At 46.2% G+C, this 20,155-nt stretch overlaps 2 protein-coding genes across 2 annotated transcripts in view; one reads left to right on the plus strand and one right to left on the minus strand.

The window, feature by feature from the left end:
* Positions 1-348: 348 nt before the first annotated feature.
* On the plus strand, positions 349-6,679 carry LOC130390392 (cysteine-rich and transmembrane domain-containing protein 1-like). The gene is made up of 3 exons (XM_056600317.1): positions 349-490; positions 4,392-4,745; positions 6,576-6,679. The coding sequence occupies exons 2-3, from the start codon at positions 4,415-4,417 to the stop codon at positions 6,677-6,679; spliced, it is 435 nt and encodes a 144-aa protein (XP_056456292.1). The 5' UTR covers positions 349-490; positions 4,392-4,414.
* Positions 6,680-8,528: 1,849 nt separating this feature from the next.
* LOC130390266 (teneurin-2-like) overlaps positions 8,529-20,155 on the minus strand; it is a 20,072-nt gene continuing 8,445 nt past the window's right edge. Inside the window, exons 7-15 of the mRNA XM_056600129.1 lie at positions 19,360-19,595; positions 18,404-18,700; positions 17,404-17,961; positions 15,990-16,259; positions 14,973-15,383; positions 14,049-14,159; positions 13,344-13,611; positions 12,882-13,012; positions 8,529-11,469 (exon numbers count right to left, since the gene is read on the minus strand). Of these exons, the coding sequence (XP_056456104.1) occupies positions 10,732-11,469; positions 12,882-13,012; positions 13,344-13,611; positions 14,049-14,159; positions 14,973-15,383; positions 15,990-16,259; positions 17,404-17,961; positions 18,404-18,700; positions 19,360-19,595 (3,020 nt within the window). The 3' untranslated portion in view covers positions 8,529-10,731. The remainder of the gene's footprint in view (positions 11,470-12,881; positions 13,013-13,343; positions 13,612-14,048; positions 14,160-14,972; positions 15,384-15,989; positions 16,260-17,403; positions 17,962-18,403; positions 18,701-19,359; positions 19,596-20,155) is intronic.

Consider the following 20,155-nt stretch of genomic DNA (forward strand, 5'->3'; position numbering starts at 1 on the left):
GCGTTATTATGCGAGGGCGGGACATACAGCTTCACGGGTTTAGCGACGAGCGAGCGGGAGGGACTTCAGATAGTGGGATATTCGTTACATTTTTAGAAAAAAACAACACGTATCCTCCTGGTCGTTGTCGCTGTGGTTGTTACTATTTTCATGCTCGAGTATTATTCTCGCTCCCAGATCCCAACCGTTAACGTGTGTACACAGCTCGAGGAAGTATGAGACCGGAACTATAATTCGTTCCGGTAGTAGATAACGCTACAATTCATGTTCCTCTCCCAACCTTTTGCACCTCCCCCCTAGCCATAAAACCTCGCCGTTGCTGCGCTCCCATTCAAATGACGTCACGTACCACATTACTGATACGTACTGGTTTTTGGAGACGGCAGGGTCGCTAAATGCAGTAAAACAGAAGTAAACGCCACCGACACACAGAAGGATTGCAACAAAGGATCATTCGGTTGATACGAGATCACTACATTTCTCCATTAAGGTAAGTGCCTTTATTGTTCCCTGTTTTTTTTAGTCCGTATTTGTGATGAACTTCGGGGCAAGGGAAATTGCAACTCGATCGCTAGTGGGCTGTGGCCTGCAGGTGCGACTGGAAATCAGTTAGAATGGCAGAATATTATGTTGGGTTAATAAACATCTTTAGACCGTTATCCAGACCCATATTGGACAATTATGTTATTAAGGTTATCCGAATAGAAAAAAATAAAATAAATTATTGTCCTGTAATTGGTTGTAATAATTCGTGTTCTCTTCAGATAGGCCTACATGTCACGATTTAAACTGCGTTTTCTTGGAACTCTCAGATCTTATCTTCATGCAATGTGTTTTTCTAATATTTTTTGTTTTTAATTTATTCATTTTATGATGTCTAATATTAAAACCTAGATCTTACAGGGCTCTCCTTAATATTCCAATGAGAGACAGAATATGTATTGGGATACATGGGAAATTAAAATAGCCTTTTCTAAGGATTGTGGTATTTTATCGATAGTTTTTTTAGTTCCTGCCTTATTACTGTGCCAGTCTGTTATTTTGATTAACATACTATTATTTATTCATGATTTGTACTAAATCGAAATTATTTGGCTATAGGCCCACTGAAGTGTTGTCAGATTGTCTATAAGTAAAGATTCAAACCCCCTATAAACCTATGTATTGTGGCGGAAAATGTTTTGATGTAGGCTTACAGACTTACAGTCAAGTCTAGGTCGTTTTTTGGTGAATCTGAACTTTCGTAAACATCATGCTATAGCTTTCCAAGTATATTTATAGGTCCTGGTAAGAATTCAGAGTTGCAGATACATGACCACCACACTACGATCAGATGAAGGAGTTAAACAAGGCGAGACTTGACCAGTTAGACTCATAAACAGGAAGGTGAACAAGAGTTAAGTCATCATGGCTACTCATTTACATCTACGGCATTTAGCAGATGATTTTATCCCAAAACCAAAGCCACTTACAAGAAGTTCATTCGTCGGAGGATAGAGAAACAAAAATACATCTCTGTGGGTACAGTAAGGATGTTCATAGAACAATTACCAAGCAATTACAATTGCTAGAGTAACCCGTTCCCAGTATACAACAAAGATGGCTAAGATAAGTTCCTAAGTACCAAGTGCCAGAACATGCAACTTGATGTTACCATGATGCCATGACGTTGCGACTTCCTCTAATGTTGCATAGGGAAGGGTTTATTTGTCTGTGAAAATACAGCCATTAATAACCAATCGTCCAGGGATCCCTATAGTAACCATAGCCACAGAGGGCTTGACATCTGCCAGGGCCGGCTAGGCTGAATGACTCTCAGGTGCTGCAATGTTTGGTTTTCATTTCATTGAGTTAGGACAAGAGATTAGGCCTAGGTAATGTCTAACGAAAGACATTAGCAGAAGCCTTTAGGCCTACGATCAAGATAAAGACACACACACACACACACACACACACACACACACACACACACACACACACACACACACACACACACACACACACACACACACACACACACACACACACACACACACACACACACACACACAGACACACACACACACACACTGTCTTTCTTTGTTCCATTTTCTCGATTACGCTTGCTCTCTGGATGTATATCAGATCTGCCCCTCATTCTTGATAGGAAGTTGCCCTTAACAGACATAGCAAAATGGCCCGATCCAATAAGAGCCTTCAAACTGTTCCTTATTATAAGCCATCTATGCTTTTATTCTTACATTTATGTTAGTAAAAATTATACAGGTTTGGCCGATAGGTATCACTTACTTACTAATTCTCTAATCTATTCTCTAATTCTAAACTATCTACCATTCGGAGGAGTAGCCCCTGAAGCCAATATGGAGTCTAAAATAGTAGAGAGTAAGTGAGTGTACCCTGTGTGTGTTTTGCTTCAGAAAGAAGCCCATTCACTCTGCAAATGGGGCTTGTTTATATTTATGCATACAGGACTCCACATATGAATCAATTCATTACTCTACCGGCCCTAATTTCCATCGCCGCTTTAAATTAACCTGGGGATGTTGACTAAAGGCTAGGCGATATGTTTTACACGCATGGACTGGACCTCAATACAAACAATGCCCAGATAGCTGCTTGGTTGGGAAATGCACTTCCTAACTCTGAGATGCAGAAGGCCAGATACTAATCGGCCAATTGAGTTAATCACAAGGATAGCTTTGTAATGGAATAATTTTATTTTCACATTCTGTTTGTCTAACTGCCATTTGTTAATTGTGAGTTTTCCCTGACACCCTTTGGGGAGGTCAAGGGTCAAGGGATCCATCTGATACACAACTACCTCTCCCCCTTTATGACATCTGTCGTGTACATTTCTTGAAGAGATATCGCGCGAAGGACAGATTTCAGATCGACTTCACATTGCAATTGTCAATGATCAAATCAATTAATGTTGACCTAAAGGACAGAGTTTCCTGTGTTCTCATCAAGTAGAATAATGCATTAGGGGATCCCTGCCCCCGTTTGACCGGTTTACCCCAGGCACAAAAGGTTAAAGCTAGGAACAGCTAGGCTGGCTAGACAGTGCATGGTACAGGAGATAAAGTTTAGGGGAGCAGAGCTCATCTCAACATTTTCTGCCACCGTATAAGAAGTCCTCTTGAGTTTTACTTGCGGAGCTCTTAGAGAGACGCAGGGCGAACTCTCCTCTGACGCCTCGGATTATTGTGAGGCCTCAGATTATTGTATTGTTTGTTACGTGTTTTGTTATACTTGTTGTATGTTTATTACTCAAATACATTGGCCTCCTTGTTATAAATTCGGAAGACCCTTTATTCTTACAGTTTACGCAGAAACAATTGGAGTGGGGCAAAATTCTGCTGTCATGTTGCTGTTCAGGATATAGAATGTTGGAATATTATTATGAATGAAATATAAAGTAAGAAATCTTAACACTGTGGGTAATAAATTGTATTTTAGTTAGTATTTTGCATTAGTAAGTATTTTAAGTTAATATATAGCTAGTTCATATCTTAGCATATTATAATATGATAAAATCCTTGAGGCCTGGTTTGTATTTAAAGCGAGCAATTCCTTTAAAATACTCTTTGAACAGTACAAGTCATACGTCATAACAACCACATTGGATGCAAGTACAGATATTATAGTTAATAAATGATTGACAGATTGACAGCTTTTTCCATTAAGACACATACAGCGTATCTTTACTGTGTATCACAATGTCCTTTACGATAGAGCTGCGGGTATCTGGTGGCTGATATCTTTCCATGGTCTCATTAGGACCATTTAAATAACAGTGTTTGGTTTACCTAGGGGGAAAGGTTACCAATAATTTGAAATATTGTTCATTGTGAACAATGTTACGGCAACATAATTCAGCATGTTAGCTTGGTGAAATTAATATGCCGTGGTCTCAAGTAGGGTAATTGGATCAATATGGGCCCACAAACCGGTTTGATATGATGTGCTGTCCTGGGCAACAATTGCATCACTTTTGTGGCCCCTTCAGGAGCACGCAGAGTAATGTTACTCTAGAGACTGGATCCTTGTTGAACTCCACCGATGCTACACAAATACAAACAGACGGTGCCATAGCATTATCAACTCTGATCACTGAACAAATTGAGTAGATGGTAGATATATTGTATCCATTTGAATCAAGTCTAGATGATGGACATCCATTTAGGCTATTGAATATATAACCAGTATTGCCTTTATATGAGCTTAGACACCAAAAAACATTCCTATCAACTGTATTTTCTATATTGTTGAAATGGCTATAATAAACTTGATACTTGATACTTGACACGTTTATTAGTAGCGCATCTTCACAACACATGACTACCATCTAAATCAGTTGTGTTTTGCATTGACCCACTTCCTCCTCCCAGTCAGGTGACCGTCCGACCCACAGATGAACTTTGAGCAGCCACCTCCGTACCCGGGCCAGGGTCCGACGGCCCCGGGCTACCCACCCCAAGGACACCCGCAACAAGGTTACCCGGCAGCAGGCTACCCTCAGCAGGGTTACCCAGTCAACGTGGAGCAGGGTTACCCTGTCAACATGGAGCAGCCTAACCCCGCCTACCCCAACTACCCTCCTGGTGCCATGGGCCCCGGGGGCCCCTACCCGGGGCCCGGGCAGCCTCCCTACCAGGGATACCCACCACAACCACAGTTTGGTTGGCAGGGAGGGCCCGGGCCGGCCCAAGGCCCCATGTACGGAGAAGGCCCCAAAAACACAGGTGAGACATTTACATTTACATTTAGGGCATTTGGCGGACGCTTTTATCCAAAGCGACTTGCAATGAGTACATTTGTCATAAGAAGTGCAACAATATATATCGCTGTCGGTACAGTTGGGATGTTCATAGAACCAAGTGCAAGTACAACAATCGCTAGGCTAACCAATTCCCCGTGTTACAGCAATGATAGCAGCTACTGCAGTTGCTACACAGTTAAGTACTATAATACAATACAATACAATACAATACAATACAATACAATACAATACAATACAATACAATGTACAATGGTGGCCAGAAGGGGGAGGGTGGCTATGCAGAGTCGAGGGGGACTCTGAAAAGGTGAGTCTTGAGTCTTTTTCGGAAGATAGTGAGCGACTCTGCGGTCCTGAGAACGGCAGGGAGCTCGTTCCACCACTGAAGTCCCAAAACCGAGAAAAGTTGTGTCTTTGCTGATCGACCTTTGCTAGCTCTTAGCGATTGCGGTATCAGACAGTATCAGAGACCTGCTGAGTCATGGTTCGATAGCTTAATCCAATTCACAATAATCAAAATAAAAGGATTGGCTTCTGCAGACTAACGAAACACGGGTCGGGTATACAACTGAAAGGTTGTGTTGTGTTGCTAAAGAGAGTGGCCAATGGTGAATATGCAAAGTGCAAGTCAAATTGTCTGGTCCAAAGGGCAAATTCAGCATGTCTTCACTGTGCCTCGGTGGCGAGGCTTAACTGCCTCCATGCCTGGTCATCAGCACTTTCAGGGCTGATCAAAGTAAGTGGAAATGCAGCAAATGGCTAATGATTGACAGCCTGTTAAAGTGCTAGAATTAATATTATCAGTGCGCAGTGGTGAGCGGTGAGTTAGCCTTTACTTTGTGGTCGGAAAACAGCTGGTCACCTGGGTGATCCGCCCTCTCCTCCTGCATGACTCAAACAAGATGGCTGCTCAAAGCTGGATCACTGTTACGTATACATTATTAATCACAACCACACAAAGAGGTGCAACGCGTTTGCTCAGGAAAAAAACAGCCACTGTGGCCTCACTTGTCATTACGTAGGAGAGAGAGACGATACAAAACGGATGATCCGGTCAACTTAATAATTTAAATAGCTAGGCTATCCTATTCCTGGTTAGAAGATAGGAATAGAGGTGCTAACATACACGTGATGGACAATATTGTTTTCAGAAAAGACGCAACGCAATATCCGGAGTCAATACAGATATGCCGAAATACCTGCTACCATTATATTACAAAACAGTTTAATTACATTAACTGTCATTTCACCTCTTCGCCGGGTATGTATATTTTGCAATGTATGCAGTAAGTGAATTATAGTGGATATTAGAGTTTGCTGATACACAAGAGCTACGGTTGTAATCCAATTCAGTGAGAAAGATGTAGTATATCAGCATATCATACACTAGCTTTCCTTGAATACACAACAACGGTGCTACTCACTTCACTACACACATCCGTCATACACTTTGAAACGGCGGCCCGTTGCTTTGGTGCATCATCCATCACACAATAACAGATACGAGAAGCATTACTCCGGAGGGTTGTTTATCCTATGGATCATCTACATCTCTGTGATATTATGGAATCCGCTTGGTCACGTCGTGAGACAATAGAATTCTCCCTGCTGAACATAATGAGAGGGGAGAATAGCCACGACTGTATTGGAACAATAGACCATTATTTTCCTCTCTCTCTGAAACTGACTGTCGCCCTTTCTTTCTCTCCGTCTCTCGCTCCTTTCTTCAATTTTCTTTATTTATCTCTACCCTCTCCTCCTATGTGCCTTCCTCTCTCTCCCTCTCTCCCTCCAGTATACGTGGTGGAGGAGCGGAGGAGAGATGACAGTGGAGACACATGTCTGACGGCCTGCTGGACGGCTCTGTGTTGCTGCTGCCTGTGGGACATGCTGACATAACCCCTCCCCCCCCCCCCCCCCCCCACCCCCCCACACCTCATCAACACCACCTTCGCCTCCATCTCTCTGTGCCTGGAAACCAATCAAACCTTCTCTCGCTCTCTCGCTCTCTCTCTCTCTCAAACACACCTTGAACGTCACTCCACCTCCCTGAAGTATCCACCGTGAAGAAACCTTCGCTCGTCCATAAAGAAAAGAAACACCCACTCCGAAACACAATCTCCCATGGATATCAGCTCATCTCAGCCCCATTGGAGCAGTGGCTGATCCCGGGGTGTGTGTGTGTGTGTGTGTGTGCGTGTGTGTTCATCCGCGCCATCTTGACCATGAGGGGAAGCACCTTTTTGAGAACCAAGCCCAAGAGTATACTTTAGTCTGTCCAATCTCAGGCTCCGTTCTGTGATCAAACTCCTACATGTTGCCACACGCACCCATCACGACGCGAACACATCAGATCCCTGGTAAATGAATGACACACACCCACACACACACATATGCTCAAAGACACACACACACACACACACACACACACATATGCACAAAGACACACACACACACACAGTTCCACACACACCTATATATATCTCAGGCTTGTTACGTGTGGAGCTCTCCTTTGCACTTTATGATGTTATAACTGTAAGAAACCCGCTCCTTCCCCCTCCCCCCTCACAGCCTTATCGACCCCCCCCCCCCCCCCCATGCCCCGAATACCTCATATGCCTGGTCCCTCATGGCTAACGCAGCTAGCACGACTGCTGGATGCTAACAAGCCACTGGGCCCTCTTCAGAAGCCGATGCTTGCAATGTATTCCTCCCTCTTATTTGCACAGACAGTCCGGTTGCCGATGTATTTCTTCAGGTGAATCGTGTGATGAATAAAAGAAACACCTTTTTTTCTTAAAAAAAAAGATGATGATTTATCTCTGATTGCATAACATAGTGCACTTGCTTTCCTGCTGAGCCTGATAAGGTGATTTGAAAATATTACTTCCAACATGAACATTCCATAAAAAAAAAGTGAATAAAGAAAAATGCCCCCCAAAAAATCTATAAATAATAAATGGTGAATAATAGTATTTTACTTTGTCTTTTGCTTGGAAGAAAAATAATCATGCATTAAAAAGTGATATACCCCAAAATAAGTCACCGGCTTGTAATATTTGGTATGGTGTCGTATGTCATATGCGTGTGAGTGAGATTGAGGGGTTAGAGAAGAGGGCAGGAGCCATGGGGCCTGGTCATCTTTCTCAAAGGTTATGGAAGTGAGCCCATAGCCAGAGCTTGCCAGATCATGCAGGGCTTTACAAAATGGCTTCCATCAGCACGTCAAAAGAAAGCATATGATCCTGCAATGTTGTAATTTCATAATGTTATACTGGTTTCATATTGATAAATGTCAATTCATTTGATGCATTTCTAACTGTTTACTTTCTGAAATTAACACATATGTATTTAGTCTTACCCCCCCCCCCCCCCCCATGATGAGTGTGAGAAGAGGACGCTTAAAATAAAGGAAGAGTATAGAGTTACAGATGTCGGTAAGCATGCCGGGTAGTACTATCTTTAGAGTCCAAATATGTGCATGTGACTTATCTGCAAACACATGGGTGCTGGTAAACCTTTGCTCTTACTGGATATGGTGTTCTGGCACTCAACATGTTCGTCTGTTATAATTATTCAATGGTTTTATTAACCACCCCATATATATGCCCCTTTAAACCCTCCAACAAAAGATAGGTAATTAAAGATTAGGGTTGGTTCATGAATGGCATGCTTTAATTGATTGTTCTTTGATGCTTGTTTTGATGCTTGTTTTTTTACTTAAAAAGTGTAAGAAAACAACTTAATATGAAGTCAAAATAACCGGAAAGAAAATACAAACCTGTTTGCCATCAGAGGATCTTTAACAGCAGTTAGTTGGTAGAGGATTTTATTCATATTAACATATGTAGCCTATTGTTTGTGTCATTGTTCCTGGTTATGTAATTAAAAGCATCACAACTTCCACATTGTAATGTCTGATGCATGTATACATTTATAAGAGTAACTTACTGTATTAGTACACAATAAAGCCCTTTAAAGCAGGAGGACATTTCTCCAGTATTTCCATTACATCTAAGCTTTTGGAGAAGGTCCCAATCAGATTACGTTTGCAGGTGACAGTTGGCCTGTATTTTAATACAAAACAAGGGCATAACAGTGTGACTCTACGGGTCAAGAGTCTGTTAAAGACACAGGAGATGTGAGGAAAACCAAAACTTGACATGGTTGAGGAAACAAGTACTTTTTATTGATAAGGTTCTCAGAAGAGTCTCGTTTCAGTGAGTGTATAAGAATCATCCTTAGATAATAATACTGATTTGGTACATTATGACATCCAGCACGAGTCTCTTCACAGTGAGAGGGATCCATTACTGCTACTGCTGTTGGGGTCTAGGACAGTAATATTTCTGCTTCCAAACTAAACCAAAAACATTCAAAAACCAATGGGGGACTGATAATGTAGATATGGAATATTTGAGTGTCACAAAACTCTAGAGTAGTAAGACCAGCTAAAGATCCGCACATTACAAGCCACTTCCTCTTAGAAATATAAAACTTGATATTCTGAACAATATTCTACTGTGCTGCATAAAGGTAGATCTATACACTGTACATTGAAATATATTTAAAAAAAAAACAGATTTCACAGTTTTAAAGACTTTATTTAAAGTATAAACCGTTTTAAAACACTTTATTACATAAATTATTCTTTTTTTAGCGAGACTATTATTGAATCTGAAATAATACAAAAAGCAAAATTAACATTTGTTACGTATTATACAAAATAAAATAAACAAATTCGCTAATGTTCAACTGGTGACTCCCTTATGATTGTCATATAGTACTAAGAATATTAAATAATAATAAAATAAAAATGAACAAAGTAAGAAGATATCGACACTAGCTTGTATGTTCTCTGGACTCTGTGAAGGGTGTTTTTTGAACGCTCTGTACAGAAGTGCCTCGGTGAAAGTCTCACAATTCTATCGCGACTGAAACGTACAAAACTACGGCAGCTACAGTATACGCAACATCCTGAACTTTAGTGTAGTCTGAAAACACATGTAGTAGTAGTATACCTCTCCTCCTCGCACCATTCTGAAACAAAAACAATGCTAATGTGATTACCACTGTCCACAAATATAACCTTTTTGTTATTATTATTATTATTATTTAATTTTTTTTGAAGGGTATTTTATTATTTATTTCTCAGTAACTAGTTTTCCTGTTTGTTCAAGCCAGTAGTTGGTGTTTTGCTCAGAGATATACACTCCACCTCAGCGGGAGCATAGGTCCGTGGACATCGTGGGGCCTGAGTCGGGGAGATGACTTGTTGTGGTGGTGTTGTTGTTGTCGTTGTCGTTGTCGTTGTGGTCGAACAGCCGTTTCACATGGTGTTTTTGCTGTTGGTTTCGGCGCAACTTGTGTGACGTCGTCCTCGGATCCATTACTTTGATTGGTCGTACTCTGGGGAATGGCTTGGCCTCCCTTATTTGGTCCCTTTGCCTAGAGAGGTTTTTGTATTTTTTTGAATAGAGACAAGCTCTCACCGCAGAACCCAGTGCAACGCTAACCCACCAGCAGCTGTCATGGCCACTCTCAGTGTCGATCCAAAAAATATGGGTAAAAATATCGATATCTTTTTTAAAAAGGGGAATTTTTCCTTATTCGTTAAGCAACAGGTTTGTTCTTTCCTTTCCAAGTTCATCAGTGCTTTTTGAGTTGCTCAAAGTTTCTCAAAACAAAAAGGAAAAGAAACGCTGGAATAAACATTACATGTTTTTTGCCCGTGGCAGTAAAATCAACAATAACTTTTTATTTTCTCTGATAAGTTCTTCTTTTCAAAAGTCCCTGCAGCGTTCCGTGAGTTGGTTTTTTATTCTCCGCGGGATTTCGAGTGGCGCAAGAATGAGAAGGCTGGGTGGAAAGAACCGAAAAGAACGTGAATGTCGGCGAGACAAGACGGGAGGCGTGGCTCCCGTCCAATCGGACAAGTCCCCGGGAGGCTGTTACCTCCTCCCCATCTCGTTCTGTCTGAGGAACTGGATGTTGTTGCTGCTGTCGGCCAGCTCCGGGTACTGCTCCACGGGCAGTATGTAGTACCCGTCGTAGCCCTGCACCCTGCCCGATGTCAGCAGCTGCTGTCTCTCCCCCTCCGTCCACAGACGGCTGCCCTCCTTCCCGTCCCGCACCCTCTGCTGCTCCCGGCTCCAGGCCCCCGACAGGGCCCTCTGCCGGGCCTGCTCCAACAGTCTTACCTTCTCCTCGTCCACGACGTCCAGCGCCAGCCCGTAGCGCACGCTCAGCGCCAGCGACGGCGCGGCGAACTCCACGGTGGCGCCTCGCCTCGAGCGGCTGCTCACCGTCACGTTGACGCCGCTCTCCAGCGACTTGCGTCCGTTGGTGAGCCCCAGCGCCAGCAGGTCGCCGTCGGCCGCGCCCACCTTGACGAAGAAGTGGCAGTCGCGGCCGTCCTGCGTGTAGTGCGTGCCCTCCAGGTAGAGGGCGCCGTTGAGCACCAGGGCGACCTTGCGGCTGTCGTCGCTGGCGACCGACGACACGCCCGCCACCACGCGGCCCTCCTTCAGCGCCAGCATCACGCCGCGGCCGATGATGGGCGTGCTGGTGCCGAACCAGTGGCCCGGCTTGTCCCGGCGGCCCCGCCGATCCTTGTTGAGCAGCCGGCCCTCCAGCGCCATGAAGGCCTGGTTGTGGCGTTCGGCCGCCTGCTGCACGCCGGTGATGAGCTGGGAGGGAGAGGAGGGGGTAGGCGTTCAGGGACACTTGTTAATACTGGCTTGTAATTCTATGCTTTTTGTATGTTGTTTCCCTCTATATATTTTTTTTTGTACTACTTATGCTCGTTTTTTACTCTTATTCTATTTGCTACATTCTGTTTGCTGCTGCTTGAAGTGCAATTTCCCTGAGGGAACCTTCCGGATTAATAAAGGGCCAGTTTGTACACTATATAAGCATGTTGAGTACAGATGGTTCACATCCGGAGTGAAACCTCAGAACTAATACCGGAAATACACAGCAATGTCAATGCTCTACTGACCACCTCATCTACTATAGGCACGAGAGAAACTCTATGACCTGCACCTGACAAGACAATGATGTCACGCTAGAAACAACTATCCCGCCCGCGGATAGTGTGTAATCTCTTACTTCCCCCCCGCGGACGTAATAGATTACTCACTATTTCCCTGTGAGTAAATATTTAGCCAGGTCTAAAAGTCTATCTGTTAAAAGACAGATATGGGATACAATAACATGTATTATACCATGGTCTGGGGGAATACTCGATTCTGATTGGCTGCAGGGTGTCCATTAATCCCTGATATATGGAAACCTGCTAAGTAGTTCCAGACAAATTGTCTGTTCAGCCTTCAAAACGAGAGGTGGTAAATTGTAAAAAATGCATTAAACTGTAATCAGAAAACGCGGTTATAAGCTATAGACTCTATAGTATCTGTGGTATGAAGGCTGGGACTTATTTCGAATTATAAATGTGTACACTTTATGCTATAGACCCTATAATATTTATTTAAGATGTAAATATGTACAATGCACAACGTTAGCTCTCTGGCTCATAGCTGAGCGGACTAGAATACCTCCCGATGCCAAGTCGTATCTAATGTCCTTCCTATTTACTGGGGGAGTGAACAACGTTTCCGTTGCATAAGAACCTTACAGGAGGGTAATGATGGTTCCAGGTATTAGTCAAACCCTCAGGCTTTACCAGGATAACTATATAATGGCTTGTGAGAAACGTTATATTTTGATTGTAAAACGCATGAAAATATAAATTAATGGTCTTAATTTATTTTCTTTGGCAAGTGACCATGGTATAAGCGGGATAATGCCCTTTGAGATGTCCATTATCAGGAATTAATGGACTTCACTTCTAAGGCGTTGTTCATTAATTCCTGATAATACTTCATTCATTCATTCGGGCATCAAAAGCACACGCAAATTTGGAACCGGAAAAATTAGATAGTAGTTAGAGATAGTTAGTTGTACTGACGATTATTTTATTAGGATCGTAACTTAGTATATGACCCAACACCTTGCACCATTAAACCCCTTTGAGAACAGGAGTCAGGCTGCCAACACGGCCTCAGTGTGTTAGTGTGTCGTGGCGATGCCAGGCACGTACCTGTCCATTCTCACAGTGCTGCGTGGCCTGCAGTTCGTAGGGTGGCTCCACAAAGTAGAAGGAGTGTCGAGGGAAGCCGGGGATTATGTTACTGAGCTGGAAGCCAAACATCACCAGCCAGCTCTTCACATCTAGAGCAGCACAGATGTTCGTGGGAGATAAGCAGGGGGGAAACAATCACACAGAAAACGAGAAGTCAACAGTTGGTCAACAGTCAACAGTCAACAGTCGTGATTGCTCAACAGTATTGCTGTCATTTAACCCTTTTATAATCCTGTTACATGTTACTTTAGATTGACCGGACACTAAAAGCATAATTCAAAAATTAGAAAAGCCTGTTAAGGCAGCATTTCTGAAACTTAGCGTAACTCCCATTACATTTTGTAAAAAAAAACAAAAAAAACAATGTAAATACTATCTAAAAGCACCAGAATCCACACACTAGGTCCCATCTCCTCTTACCTGTGACGTAGTTCTTGATGTCCAGCATGTCGCTGAGGGGGTTGTTGTTCTTGAACATGTACAGGTTGAACGGGGCGGGGTCTTTGCCGATCTTGGGCCAGGTGGCGTAGTCCGGGGAGGTCCAGCGGCCCGCCAGGACGTCGTAGTCCCGCTGGGTGAAGTGGACCAGCTTGGTGAGCGAGTCGTAGAGGCCCCCGTGGAAGCCCACCACCAGCTGGAACTCTGGGTTGGAGTCCAGGTAGACCTCGCCGTAGGCCGTGTACTGCACCTGTGGACCGGCAGGGGGCAACACGGAGGTGAGGGTGGTTCATCAGAGGGGGGTCGAGGGAGGGGCGAGCCTTAACAGGTCGTCCTCCCGGTGCATCCGGATTCAGTGCCCTAAGCCCGGATGCGGATTAATGTCCAGGACCGCGTTATTTATTTTAAACTGTTTGAACTGTGAACCTTTTTGAAACTAATTGACACTGGAATAACGTATCTGACATATTTATGCATTCCTGAATTTCAACCTGGGAATCCAGGTTTTATTCATCTATATATAAGATATTGGAATAATATCAACTGTCATATTATTTACTTTATGCATTGCAGTGTTGTTCTGGTTGTTTGACTGACACACTGTGTTCACATCTGTCTCAATGGCCTTTCCCTGAATAAATAAAGGTTGAATAATATCAGGTGTGACGTCTGACACGGTGCCCTTACCTGTTTGATCATCTGGCCGTTGCTGCTGAAGACTGCCAGGGGCGTCCCGGTGTTGTCTGAGGCGATGTAGTACTCCTCCCCACTGCTCACCTCCATGGCAAACAGGTGACCCTGATGGAACGACAGACACCAAAACACTCCAGTCAGCCCTTGGCATAGCCTCTAACCGTCCAACCAAAACACACACATTACTCATCTTTCACGTACTAATCTAGTCTCCCATCCAGAAAATGCATTCCATCAACATACAGAGTGTCACGAATAATATTTACGATGTATTTAGTCATTAAGCAGAGGCTTTTACTTAACACCCTTACACAAAAGGGTAAAGAAACATTTTGGACACATGAAGGAGCAGGCTGGGGATTAAGCATCTCTTAGAGCTCGAGAGTGCCTACTGGTTAGAGAGTGTACCGTCGCCTCAAACCAAAAAACAGAACATCACCTTTTCCAAGGCAAACTGACCCCTAGCCACTAAACCAGGGGTTTCAAACTCGCGGCCCGGGGGCCAATTGAGGTCCGCGGGATATTTTGTGGCTCCCTGCTTGACATCAAAGTTTAGTGTTAGTGCGGCCTTGTGATAGGGTGACCAGATGTCCCAATTTTGAGTTGCGTGTCCCGAGTCCCGACAAAAGTCAAAGGACGCTAAAATGTCCTGGTTTCCACCAACCGCTATGAAATGTCCCGTGTTGTCAGCGATTACATAGCCAGCGTGATCTAATTATAGCCTGATCATTAACTTAGATTGGGTCAGTTGTGCTCCTTTCTTCTGTGGAATACTTGATGTGGCCCAGCCTGACCCAGACTCTACCTCCAGCGGCCCCCAGGTAAGTTGACTTTGAGACCCCTGCACTAAACCGTCATGACCCTCGCCCCTACACCAACCGCCCCCCAACCGCCCGTCATCAGCCACCAGCTCGCTACCTGCAGGTCGTAGTAGAGGCAGGAGATCTCGGAGCTGGAGTGGTTGAAGATGTGCGTGACCCTGGCCGGGTGGTTGAGGTCGGCGTAGAAGAACTGCAGGTGCTGGCCCAGGCTGTTGCGGGTGGAGACGCGGCGCCCCAGCCCGTCGTAGTGGTACTGCACGCTCCAGCCGCCCGGCCCGCGGTTGTAGGCCCGGAGCAGCTGGCCCTTGGAGTTGTAGTCGAAGACGTCGGAGCCGCGCTGGCTCAGGAAGCCGTCCTCGTCCAGGCGGTACTGGACGTCGCCCAGCCGCGTGATGCGGTCGCGCAGGTCGTAGCGCAGCGGCATGATGCGGGCGCTGTTGCCCGGGTTGAGCAGATGGAGGTTGCCGTTGAGGTCGTAGCTGTAGCGCCAGGTGGACCAGTCGTTCACCTGGAGGGAGGGAGGGAGGGAGGGGGGAGGGAGGGAGGGAGGGGGGAGGGGGGGAAGGGGTTGGAGGGAAGGGTTGGATGTGAGATACACGACTCAGCCGCTGACACACCTTGACGTCTCTTGAGGACGGTTATGGATGCAAACTGAGGAAAGATTTAACCAAGCGGCCTCAATAGAAACATTGGGACGCTCGAATCCGATCCCACAGGCTGTTGCTTTATCCGAGGGAGGTATTTTCTTGTAAAACAATGATGCTCTTTCATTGTGGAGCCAAGCGGTGCAATCACAATAAGAGGAACAGCACCATCTCTTGGGAAAAAGATTTTATTGCAGTTTGTTGTCCTGGTTAACAATCATGTACCAGGATGTTTGGTTTTATTTATTCGTCATTTTAACGGCAGCTTATTTGATTTGCACTGCAATTTTCTGATACTAAAACTTAGGAGCAGGTAGGGGTCTTGCTCAAAGATGCCGCTACAGATCGACTGAAGACAATGCATACGATAAAAACCAGACACCCCCCCCCTCCCCTACCCACCCGCCTACCCCCCCCCCCCCCACACCCCCCCCCCCCCCCCCCCCCCCACACACACTGGGTGCACCCACCTTGACGCCGCTGAGCTGGCCGTCCCCGTCGTACTCGTAGCGGTACTGGGTGGTGTTGGCGTAGGGTCCGATCTTCAGCTCCCGCTTCACCACGCGGCCCATGCTGTCGTACTGCACCGTCATCCAGTACATGAGCGAGCGGAAGATCTCGTACTGCACCTCCTTGATGCGCCCGTGCGTGTCGAAGTGCTTGCTGAGCGTCATGACGGCCGTGGTGATGATCTGGTTAATGTCGTAGTAAATCACCCCGAACTTCCCAAAGTGCTCCACCTGGGTCACGAAACAGAGGGGGGGAGACGCAGAAGCAGTAATGAGCGGAGGAGGGTGATGGAGGGAAGGTGCCGGGAGTTCAACCCAAAACTTAACTTTCTGTTATTTATTTTTTGGAGGGGGGGGGGAGGGGGGGATCGCATCGTGGTTCCATGGATCTGCCGCCTTTGACGAAAACGCTCAAAATACATTTGAATTGATGCTGTCGTCATGACAGCAGATGAACATTCCGTGGTCGGGCGCGTCTATGGCGTGATTATGCACGCCGTAATTATGGACACCGTTAAACCCGGGATGTCTTTCGCATTTCGGAATCTATAGCGGAAGCGTTTATTCAAAACGACCCACAGCGCATTCAGAGACCAATAAGCGGCAGGTGCTAAATGATCCACACGGGTACATCTGAGATTGAACCCAGAACCCTTTGGGCTGGAAGTCAGACAGCCTAACCAACCACTACACTTACATCATTGCACCTTTAACTGTCAACAGCACAATCATTTGCTTTTCTAATGGTTTTGATTTTTGTTACTTTTATTGGATCTCCTGTCTGGATGAATGGATTTTTGCCGTGGTGATGTCTGTCTGATTTAATGTCTTATGAGCCTGGCTGAAAACTAATTCCCCTATTGAGGAAGGTTAAATGTGTAGAGTAGGCAGATGTTTTTTGTGATATTTGTTGAAATTCTCTTTACATCCTGACATCAATCGATAATTCAAATGCTCTGACAAGAAAAACAAAAGAATTCCAATATCTGCAGCTGTCCCATGCCTGGAATAAGTCTGGCCAATACTTTCATTCGGCCCCGATTAATTGATTGGATGGTTTACCTGTCTGTGTCTACCTACCTACCCTTCTGCCTGCGCACACTCTGCCTGTGCACACATTGCGCATGACTAGAGTCTTCCAAGAGGCTAGGCATGCATTTTTCTAAAGCTATCAAACTGGTCACGTGTTTTGGGGGAGTGGCTTTGGCGGGAGGCCTGAAGAGAGCAGCGGGGTTTATTCGGTTTTATACTTTCATAATCTTGTTTAGTCTGGCTGGCGTCTCCGAATTGACTGCCCTACCTTTAAGGAAGGCATACATAGATCAATTACTTTAGGAAGATACATGAAAAAAAGCGACAATCTCCACTCTCGCACCTTGCCGGAGATCTCGTCGTAGCGGTAGAGGTCGACGGGCAGCGGCGTCTCGCTGATGACGGGCTTCATGCTGGCGATGCGGAAGCTGTTGTCGTGGTAGGTGTAGTCGAAGCGGGCGTTCACCATGCCCTCCTCGCTGAAGCGGTAGATCTGCTTGTCGATGAGCGGGCCCATCTTGCGGTAGCGGATGGTGCACGAGAAGCCGCCGCTCTGCAGGTTGACCATCTTCAGCACGCCGGCCGTCTCGTCGTAGCCGAAGGTGACCGCCGTGCTGTCGTACACGATCTCCGACAGCTTGGCCAGCTTGCCGTACTTGTAGAGGACGCGGCGGCCCGTGCCCAGGAAGTGGGTGGCCTGCGGGCGTCCGTCCTCGCTGAAGTCGTGGATGATGGAGGCGTTGCTCTCCGGCGGCGTGTAGGTGTTGCGGATGTAGCCCACCGACACGTGCGTGAACATGGTGTGGCGCGCCACGCTGGGCATGGTCACGGCCGTCACGCGGCCCGACTTGTCGAACTCGAAGACGTACTGCCGCTGGCTCTGCAGGAGCAGCACCATGGACTGGAGAGGGAGGGAGGGAGGGAGGGGAGGGAGGGGGAGGGTGGGAGGGAGGGGAGGGGGGAGGGAGGGAGGGAAGAGAGGTAAAGAGGAGAGAGGGGAAGAAGGAAGGAACAGAGGAGAGGTGAAGAGAAGAGAGGTGAACGGGGAGGGAAAGGAGAAATAAAAATGCAGATTAGGTTAATATCGTTACTACCACCTGGCCCCCGTTAGTATTTTATATGGAAATGGATGATTTACCTCCTGTGAAATGGTACCAAGAGTCACTTTATCCCTCACCTGATTTACTGGAATCTTATCCCATTATCATAAAAAATCATTTCACCTCCGTTTACTACCCGCAAACGACCACACTCTCCTCCCCCCCTCGGCCACCGTTGAACCCGGCTTTCCGACACCCATGATCACCCCCTCACCTCAAAGGCCATCGCTTCAGGCTACTCACTTTGTCCAGGTAGCTGTAGCTCCACACCTTGCCGTCCACGAAGGCGCGGGACACGACGCGTCCCTGCGGGTCGAACTCGGTGCGCTCGCTCATGCTGCCCCTCTGCAGGCCCACCAGCTGGCCCGTGCTGGAGTAGGACACGTTGACCACCGCCAGGCTGCTGCTGGGCAGCCACATGGCCGGCCGGCCCTGGGCGTCGTACATGATGCGCAGGGTGAACTTGCGGTGGTCGTCGTAGATCTTCTCCGTGCGCGTGTTGCGGTCGTAGTCGATGGAGAGCAGGTTGCGCCCGTGTGCCTGGGAGAGGGGGGGGGGGGGAGTTAGTCAATAAGTGAGGGGAGGAGTCAATCAATTGGGGGGGGGGGGGGGAGTGGAGTCAGGGGGGGAGGCAATCGAGTTTAATTTATAAATTAATTTAGCGTTCACACGCTCACATTTGCATTTATCCAAAGTGACCTCCAGCGGATTCAGATACATCCTACTAAGAAGCATCCCAGGTCAGGCCTCTTGATTAAGGATGCCTTAAGTGGTCACCTGACCACTTAATATCTGGCTAGCACCGCAACACCGTGGATGCTCCTCATGTTCTATTTCTAACTGTTTAGTTTGACAAAGAAGGTTAGCTCGTCATGCTACAGAACCCAGTGCATTGCTAAATATCCCTGAGTGAGGAATCCTCACTTCTTTCTGTGAGGGAGTTTTTCCTTGACCTGTGGGAATGGCATAGATAGAAGACCTGTAAAGCCTTTTGAGACGGTCAATGATTCAGAGCTATGCAAATACAACTGACTAGACCTGACTCACAGCTAGCTTGCAAAGAATGGCAAAAAAAAAACCTTGACCGGTGATCGGTCGAGGGTCAATGATTTATCCACAGATATGTACGGCGTGTTACAGGTGTCCGCGGATATAATAAAAGGCGTGGAAGAGGCTGAACGCAGCGGGCTGTGGCTCACCCGCAGCTTCCTGCCGAACACGGTGATCCGGCCCTTGGTCTGTTCCTTGCGTAGCCGCCATTCGATGGAGTTGAGGCCGTTGTCGGTGGGCAGGGTGATGTTCCTCCGACCGATGGTGGGGCTGACGGAGCCGGCCAGGATGTGGGGCTCTGTGTGGAAGCTGATGCCCATCCCGTTGGCGTACATGACCCTCAGGGTGCCGTTGTTACAGAGCTGGTAGCTGTTCCTCACCTGGTCTGTAGGGGGCAGCGGTGAGCCAGGTTGAGACGAGGCTTACGACGGACTCGGCGGTGACAGTGAGTGTTATATCCGATGGCAGCAGGACGCACCCTGTTGCTTTGCTTTAGCTTTATTTCAACAGAATCAATGGTAATGCATTTGATAAAAGGGAACATAAAGCCTGTCTGATGTGGTCTCAGGGCTGAACGGGAGGGCTAAAAAATAAGATACTCCGACGTTAACATCAATACATTCCGAGTGTTACAAAAGCTGACGGCAAACAGATGCATCGTGCTTAAGTGAGAACACAAAACAACAGCGCGTTCATTTAGTTCTTCATCATTTCCTCAAAGGTATAAACAGACCCTTTCTGAATAGTAAACGTCCTTTGTCTTACGTGCGCATACAGGAGTCTTGATTGTCGACCATATAAGTGCTTTTACTTCGGCCTTGGAAAAATGTCTGACACGTACGGAAGATGGAGGCTTTTATTTTGTTAACAAAAGGTAAAGGGATCAGATAGTGTCTGCCTTTGAAGCCCTTGCAGTAAATGACGGTAATCCATAAGGCCAATTTG

The sequence above is a fragment of the Gadus chalcogrammus genome, chromosome 10 (genome assembly GCF_026213295.1).
Source record: "Gadus chalcogrammus isolate NIFS_2021 chromosome 10, NIFS_Gcha_1.0, whole genome shotgun sequence".
In the NCBI taxonomy this organism is placed as follows: Eukaryota; Metazoa; Chordata; class Actinopteri; order Gadiformes; family Gadidae; genus Gadus; species Gadus chalcogrammus.